At 36.9% G+C, this 8,863-nt stretch overlaps 1 protein-coding gene across 2 annotated transcripts in view; it reads left to right on the forward strand.

The window, feature by feature from the left end:
• KLHDC10 (kelch domain containing 10) overlaps positions 1-8,576 on the forward strand; it is a 55,593-nt gene extending 47,017 nt beyond the window's left edge. For both annotated transcript variants that reach the window (XM_012789210.3, XM_012789211.3), the window contains 6 exons: positions 447-595; positions 2,794-2,878; positions 3,902-3,968; positions 4,675-4,722; positions 7,129-7,268; positions 8,222-8,576. In XM_012789210.3, the coding sequence (XP_012644664.1) occupies positions 447-595; positions 2,794-2,878; positions 3,902-3,968; positions 4,675-4,722; positions 7,129-7,268; positions 8,222-8,431 (699 nt within the window). In that variant the 3' untranslated portion in view covers positions 8,432-8,576. The remainder of the gene's footprint in view (positions 1-446; positions 596-2,793; positions 2,879-3,901; positions 3,969-4,674; positions 4,723-7,128; positions 7,269-8,221) is intronic.
• Positions 8,577-8,863: the final 287 nt, after the last annotated feature.

The raw sequence follows: 8,863 nt of genomic DNA on the forward strand, positions 1-8,863 counted from the left end.
TCTGATGGAAAATATCAAGTTCCTTGGACTGCCAAATTTAGACTTCCTACTTAAGGCATTCTAATGACTTATTTTCATATCTCTTTCTTCTTCTTGAGAGCATTTTTCTTCAGACTGCTTATAAAGGGAAGCAGCTTTCAATGGAAATGCTCATACCCTAGGTCTATAAATTCTCTGATTGGCTAGGACTTAAGAGTCATCTTGCTTGTCTAGGTAGAACTTGCTTTCCGTTGAGTACAGCTTTACCTTTCTATAGATATTTTCCAGGTTCTAAAAATAATCTCTGTGTTCTCTAAAGTCTTTAGCCCTTTAAGGGTCTGATTTTTTTAAAGATTAAAAAGTAAAAGAGAATTTCATAAAACCTGATTTTGGGGTATTCTGGTAAGTTGACATTCTTTAATCATGTGTTAATAAGTCAGTCTTCTTCCCCTTTCCTTGTTGTCCAGGCCATGGCCATCATCAATGGATCCCTTTATGTCTTTGGAGGGACAACTGGCTATATTTACAGCACAGACCTGCACAAATTAGATCTCAATACCAGAGAGTGGACACAGCTGAAACCAAACAACCTGTCTTGTGATCTACCAGAAGAGAGGTGAGGTTCAAGAATTAAAACTTATTTATTCTTTCTTGCTAACATTTGACCTCTTTTAGAGTATTGGCAATATGAAGAAAACCCTTTGGCCCTAGTTAAAATAGCTAACTAGCTAGTAGATCCTGGTTCCGTAGTAAAGAAGGGTCTGTAGTACAGGCAGGTCTTCTGGTGAGGAAGTTGTATTTCCTTCTGAACTGTAGAATTTTTTTTTTTTTGTGGTTTTTCCTCCAGATTTATTGAGGTACACTTGACAAATAAAATTTACATATATTTAAGGTGTACAATGTGATTCTTGATATATGTATATAGTGTGAAATGATTCCCACAATCAAGCTGATGAACATATCCATCACCTCATATAGTTGCCATTGGAACTGTAGAATTTTTTCATGTCATTTCTTCTTATACTTTAGTCTTTCTGCATTAGGAAGATAGTAACACTTTGAAGAAGAAACCAGTGGTAGCAGTTGTAACTAAATTTCATATTATAGGCACAATAATTACTTTCCAGTTACTTTTTTATTTTCCTTCTTAACTTGTATATTAGAATTCTTTGACTCATTTGCTCACAGATATATCCCCAGTATAGGGCACAGTGCCAAGCCCACAGTGGTACCTAGTGAATGTTGATTGGATGGAAGAAAGGATAGATGGAAAGGTGGACAGATGGATAGATAGATGGAAAGGTCATCCATTTTAAGTGCTCTGTTAAAAACATTCAGATATCACATGGTTCTCTCTAGTTATATTTTCTAGTAATAGTTCTAGATCTTTCACTTTTCTTTCCAAATAACAATCACCTCTTCTTGGAATTAAACTCATTGAAACACTTGAAGAGATTTCCCCCCCCCCTCCAGTTTAAAAGCAAAGACAGTAAACAATTTTTTATTCACTCTATTTAGACTAATCCAATGTCTTTGTTGCATTTAAACAAAATGGCATATAGGTGCTAAGGAAGTACTTATCTTTATTTTAGTATGTGAGTGGGCTGATTCTTGCAAAACTACCATAAGAGGACTTGGGGAGATGGCCTGTTGCTAGAGTGATTTTAATATAATTTATTTCGTCAGCACCAGGGCTTTCAGGAAAAGGAAGAAATAGATGAAGTTTTCAAAGCATTTTCACATGGTTGCTTTCTTTGAGTCATTTTATGGACATATTATAAATTGTTTTAGCTTCTAGCTAGACTTCTGGATAAAAGTTCTGGTAGGTGTTTCATATTGTATTCACAGTTCTATGTAGTAGAATTTTCTGCTAAATAAGTATCTTAATTTGAAAACTCGTTGTCTGTAGTCTCTAATTAAATGTAGGCAGATCACTTTAACACTCTGTAATAATTTCCTCCCTTATACGAAGTTATCACAGAAGATTATAGAAAACACAAATAAGCAAAATGAAGAAAATAAAAAAACAATATCTATACTCAGAAGTAACCAGGGTTAACATTTTGGATTATATCCTTATAAAAGTCATTTTTCTGTGCATGTTTTGAGTATCTGTAAATTTTTAATGATACTATAACTTATCTGCTCTGATTTTTTCTTTTTTTAATTTTTATATTTTATTTTTCCTCTTTATTCTTTGTTTTTTCTTTTTTTTAGCATGCAGACCCAAAGTTACATCTGATTTTTTTACAATGACATGAAAAGAAGTTCTCAACATATTAACCATCGTATATGAATTATTATTATTGGTTGCATATTGATCCATTTTATACATATTCTATAATTCATGCAAACAATTCATTATTATTAAACACAGGTTGTTTCTAATGAATTTTTCTTTTTCTTTCTTTTTTTTGTTTTTTTTGAGAGAGTGTTTTGCTGTGTTACTCTAGGTAGAGTGCAATGGCATCATCGTAGCCCACTGCAACTTCAAACTCCTAGGCTCAAGCCATCCTCTTGCCTCAGTTTCCTGACTAGCTGAGACTACAGGCACACGCCACTGTGCCCTTCTGATTTTTCTATTTTCAGTAGAGATGGTCTCACTCTTGGTCAGGCTGGTCTCAAACTCCTGAGCTCAAGCAATCCTCCCACCTCGGCCTCCCAATGTACTAGGATTACAGGCAGGAGCCACCACGTCCAGTCTTCCAATGAATTGTTATTATATATAATGAGGCAATAAAAAACCTTGCAGTTAAATCTTAGGTAGAGAAATTTTTTAATTAATTATAAATATATTTTATTGTATGTTTTCAGATACAGACATGAAATCGCACATGATGGGCAGAGGATTTATATCTTGGGAGGTGGTACTTCCTGGACAGCTTATTCCTTAAATAAGGTATATAAAAAAAAGGGGGGGAGGAAGGAGTAGAATAAAGAGAGGCATGTATCATGCTAAGCAAGGCAATCCTGTTATTTTAGATATTTTAATATTTTAGCAAGTTCCTCATCAATACCTATTTTGTGTCAGAAGTTCTTTATATTATAGGGTCAAACTCTGTGCCCCTATCATGCTTTCTTGTCAACAGTTGCATTTATCACACACTAAAAATACTTTATGAAAATTATACCCTTATGCTGGATGAGGAAGGTGACTAAAAGGAAGACATAGTAGCTTAAATGGAACACCTAATTGGAATTGGAACTAGGGTTCTCAGAACGTCACATCCCTGTCATCGTCAATGCTGTGTAACTAAAAAGATGGGCTTGTTTTGGGCTGCACATCGCTAACTTTAGAAAGCTGAGCTCTGAAGGGCTGTAATTTATCCATCCCTGTGGCATTTCTAAAATGTCATAGTTACATATGCCAGAGAATATCTAGATTAGGCTGCAGAGCTCCTGGCCTGCCTTGGAACCTTAGTGATCCTTTTCAAGTTCTGTCAAAACTGTATTCCTGTGCTCCCTTACCAACTCTTGCTTTTCTCTGTTATTAAAAATGATTCATGTTCATTGTAGAAAATGTGGAAGTTGCAGAACAGCATACAGAAGAAAATCAGGAGTCATGCACACTTCTGTTTCTTATTCAAATATTTTTCCTTCATTTTTTTCTGTGAATTTTAAAAGTTAAAATCATATATGTGCTTAATTTTCAAACTGCCTCATTTAATGTTTTGCCTTATATTAAAATTAGGAAAGATCAGAAAAAAGCAAAAGAAGAAAAACTTTTCAACTAAGAACATATGTTTGCACAGACTGTTATTAAAAGTCCAGTTTTCTGTATAAAAAATTGCTGTACCTTTCTGCATAATTTTGCTGTGTACCTAAAACTACTCTAAAAATAAAGTCTATTTTTTAAAAATCTATTTTTAGGCTAGCTAAAATTACTTATTTATCTATGTATATGTTCTTTTTTTTCTCCAAGATCCACGCATACAACCTTGAAACAAATGCATGGGAGGAAATTGCAACAAAGCCCCATGAAAAAATAGGTAAATTAAATGGATTGATTCATTATCTTTAACAAACGTATATTATACTTTTACTTGTTTTGGAAGGGAAAAAGTAATTTTATTGAGTTACATGGCAAGTAAAATATCTGTTTAACTGGTATTAGAAAATACTTGTATTTCTTAACCCAATTATTATTCTTCCTTAGGAATTGAACAAAGTGACTTTTTGATAGGGTCTCACTCTGTTGCCTGGGCTAGAGTGCCGTGGCATCCTCATGGCACACTGTAACCTCAGACCCCTGGCCTCGAGTGATCCTTCCACCTTGGCTTACCAAAGTGCTAGGATTACAACCATGAGCCACTGAGCCTGGCTTAAGCAAAGTGCCTTTTAATGGGGATTGTTGAATTCTGTGGCAGAAGTGGTTGAAATATGGGTGGGATAAGAAGTAGGAGCTTAAATCAAGATCTGCCTGTCTCTTTGTGGGTAAAAGGGCTTGGAAAAGCCACTAGTAACCCCTGTGCCACTCCCCCACTGTTTCCCAGGCACCTTAGCATTGCACTATTGTGAGTAGACTTCTGATGGCTTTTGAAATATGGAAGGATTGGCAGGACTAATTAATGGTTTGCTTAATTCAACAAAGGGATTGTTTTGAGTTATTCATAGTATGCCTTTCACTATCTCATATCAACATTATTCCCAGTCTTTCTGTGAATGATAGAATTTCTGTATTTATGTGTTTGGCAGGTTTTCCTGCAGCCCGAAGATGTCACAGTTGTGTTCAGATAAAAAATGGTAAGGATTCTAAATAACATTTTGCTTCCATTTCTGTAATTGTATCTGCTAAAAATGTCTTATTTCCTAATGATAGCTCCTCAAAAGAGATACATAACTTTGGGTGGGGGGGGGAGGAGTCTGTTTCTTATGGTTTAAACTTAAAGGAAAGGGAAACCCATAGAGTTATGCGTCTCTTCTAGCAATTTTGATAAAGTAAACTAGTACAGTGTTTGGGTTCCCTCAGTTATAACAGAACTCAAAAATTTGTGATAAATAAGCTTGTATTGCACCACCTGATCTTTTAGCACCCCACCTTAGCAGATGTCTGCAATTATGGTAGGTAATACTAACAATCTTGAATGTTTATATAATAGAGACCTCAGTGAACATTGTATTAAAACTGTAATAACTCCCTCAGAGTGCTATTTCATGAAGTTGATTCTGTTCTGTCTGATGCCAAATAGAACTCTTAGCTCATTCTTTGGCCATATTACAACAAAGGCATCATGCGGCATCAGAAAGCAGCTGTAGCTGCTTTATCTAAATGTGATAAATGACTCTTTGAATCTATAAATGCCCTCTTTGAATAACCTTCCTGTCTTTTTATTTACAGCTTATTTTATAGTTTGAGATAGCTCCTTAAATTTTTCTGGGAGGAAAGTGTGTATAAATGAATTAGATAGCCTGTATTCTTTCAGCAGCTTAGTTCAGATTTAAACTAGGATTATTCTGCCTTCTCTAGTACAGAGGGAGTTTTTATTATGCTTCTGCTTTAGGGATAAGATTTATAGATAGTGGCATTGTTCAGCCTTTGTCTCTCTGAGAATGGAGCTGTAGTTTTCCTTGAATCCTAGCTATAAGAAGTTTCCAGTGCATTTTATAGTTTAATTAAATATTGGCTTAAAATTGATCTAGATCTGAATTAAGACATGTATTCATTTAATTCTTTGAGACCAAGCGCCATACAAATGGAATTCAGTCTTAGTTATGCACATTTAGTTTGAAGTTTAACATAGCCTTTGTTGCAATTTGTCTAATTGTCTAATTCAGGGGTCCTCATACTTTTTAAACAGAGGGCCAGTTCTCTGTCCCTCAGACCGTTGGAGAGTGCGCACTATGGGCACGGGACGAGTTGGCTGCTAAGCAGGACAGGCAGTGGTGGCAAAAACTCCCAGAGGGCTGGATAAATGTGCTAGGCAGCCTGCATAATTTGAGGACACCTGGTCTAATTAGTTACAAATAACTGATTTCACCCCCCAAAAAACACACAAAAATACTACCTTTCATTTTGGGAAAATTTTGTTCCTAGTAAAGAACTTATAGATCAAATGGAGTTTCATATTGTCCTCTTTTGGCTGAAGAAAGTTTGGAAGAACCTCTTTTATGCCCCCAAACTGAACATTGTAATGATTGTGTCTCCTGAAGTTAAATGTCTGCATAAAGGACATTTGTCTCTATGGGCAGATAGAGACAATATTCTTGTATATTCTTTCCAGGACATTATTTTAAAGAAGAATTTACAAATTGGTGGCCTGCACATGTGTTTTGTTTGGCTCATATGTGTATTAAAATTTTTTGAATTAGTGGCCATCACTTAAAAATCAAATGTTTCTCTTTTTTAAAAAAATCCATGTTTCCAACTTCTTTTGAAAAAATGGCAGATATAGCAATTGCCAACCTGACAAATATCAAATAGCTGGAGCATGCATAGCTATCACCTCTTTTAGAGCATAAGCACTCCGTTTGTTTTCCCTAGACTTCTATTTGTTTTCCCTGGATTCCCTTGCTGGTTCACTTTTTGTGCCTGGAACCTGTAGGTATTTGAAATTGAGAACTCTGTTGTGAAGCCTCCTTTGAGGCTTACATCCTTAGTCCCAGTAAAGAGCCTGACATAGTGTCCTGACTCTACTGAGGGATAAGACAATGGCATGAGAGACTGCATACATGAATTCTCTATGTTAGGGGCAATCCACTTAACTGGTCCCATGTCAGCTGGTCAGATGATCTGCTATAAAACATGCTATAGGCTGGGCGCGGTGGCTCACGCCTGTAATCCTAGCACTCTGGGAGGCTGAGGCCGGTGGATCATTTGAGCTCAGGAATTCGAGACCAGCCTGAGCAAGAGTGAGACCCTTGTCTCTACTAGAAATAAAAAGAAATTAATTGTCCAACTAAAAATATATAGACAAAAAATTATACCTGGGCATGGTGGCACATACCTGTAGTCCCAGCTACTCGGGAGGCTGAGGCAGGAGGATTGCTTGAGCCCAGGAGTTTGAGGTTGCTGTGAGCTAGGCTGACGCCATGGCACTCTAGCCTGGGCAACAGAGTGAGACTCTGTCTCAAAAACAAAAACAAGAAACAAAAAAACATGCTATAGCCTCTTTTCCTTTGTGTGATCTTAGCTTTCTCTCTTCTTGATAGATGTATTTATTTGTGGGGGCTATAATGGAGAAGTGATCCTGGGAGATATCTGGAAACTGAATCTGCAGACTTTTCAGTGGGTGAAGCTCCCAGCTACCATGCCAGAGCCAGTTTATTTTCACTGTGCAGCTGTTACACCAGTAAGTTTTTATTTTCATATCTTCCTTACGTTGTTGCAGATGATAAGGAAATCTTCTTAAAGATATTAGTAAGAAAAAAGGATCCTGATATCAGTATAAAAGGATTAAGAATGTTTTTGAGGCTGGGTACAGTGGCTCATGCCTGTAATCCTAGCATTCTGGGAGGCCAAGGCAAGAGGGTCACTTGAGGTCAGGAGTTCAAGACCAGTCTGGCAAGAGTGAGACCCTGTCTCTACTAAAAATAGAAAAATTAGCCGGGCATGGTGGCACATGCCTGTAGTCCCAGCTACTAGGAAGGCTGAGGTAGCAGGATTGCTTGAGCCCAGAAGTTTGAGGTTGCTGTGAGCTAGGCTGACACCATGGCACTCTAGCCTGGGCAACAGAGCAAGACTCTGTCTGAAAAAACAAACAAAAAAAAATGTGTTTTCGAAACTTCCTTCCAAAGCTAGCTCTTCCTCTGAGCAAAAGGGAGAAAAACCATCATACCCAAATTTAAAAGAACAACATAAATGTAAAAAAAATTCTACACCTGGCATTCAGGCCCCAGACTGTGATTCAAAGGTTTTCCTGGGAGGGCAGAATAGTTTTACTCCCATGATTCCATATTACTGAAGATCCTGCTAGTTTCTTGAAGGCAAAGGCCTTTGTTTTCATCTTTGTCTTCCCAGTATTTGGTACTTAAGATAATTAAAGTCTTAGTTTAATGTTAGTTAATAGAAAGTGATTTGTTGTTAAAGTAAAAAAGTAATCTGTAGTTTTGTCCTCAGTAACTCATTCATTATTTAAAACCTCTTGATATCTACATTATGTTGGGATCAGTGAGAAATTCTTTTTGTTTCACCTCATCTTGATTCAGCCTACTATGCTTTTTCTTTGTTGGCTGAATCTTCACCCTTGCTATCTGTTTCTCTCCCATTTGAGTTTGTCCTCTTCTGACTGCCATTTGTTCATAGGCTGGTTGCATGTACATTCATGGAGGAGTGGTGAACATCCACGAAAACAAACGGACTGGGTCCCTGTTTAAGATCTGGCTGGTGGTACCTAGCCTGCTGGAATTGGCGTGGGAGAAGCTCCTCGCGGCCTTCCCTAACCTAGCAAACCTCTCCCGAACGCAGCTTCTGCACCTTGGACTCACACAGGGACTCATCGAACGCTTGAAATGAGGATTTTTGGACTGTTCATTGATACTGGAAATGTTAATTTAAAGAGACTCCTTTATTTATGGGCAGTGTAGAATGTGCTACAAAGAGGATTGGTTACCCTGATCAAGGCCTTATTCAGAAAATACATCAGATGCCTTTCCATAAATTGGTTTTTAAGTTTATGGACATCTCACTTTCCCATGTGCTTCCCTGTTTGCTTCTCTCCCTCCTGTCCCAATACATATACACATACTCACATACTCCTTCTTCCTCGATGGAGTTGAAGGAAAGTCTGAAAGTACCTTATAAATGTTATGAATCAAGGTAAAGAAATTTTTTTAAAGGAATTCTGAACATATGACCATGTTAACCAGTATTCTACAAATTAAAACATCATTGATAAAAACAAAAATTAAATTAAAACTTTAAAAATTCCAGCAACAGAAACAACAA

The sequence above is a fragment of the Microcebus murinus genome, chromosome 9 (assembly GCF_040939455.1).
Source record: "Microcebus murinus isolate Inina chromosome 9, M.murinus_Inina_mat1.0, whole genome shotgun sequence".
NCBI classification, from domain to species: Eukaryota; Metazoa; Chordata; class Mammalia; order Primates; family Cheirogaleidae; genus Microcebus; species Microcebus murinus.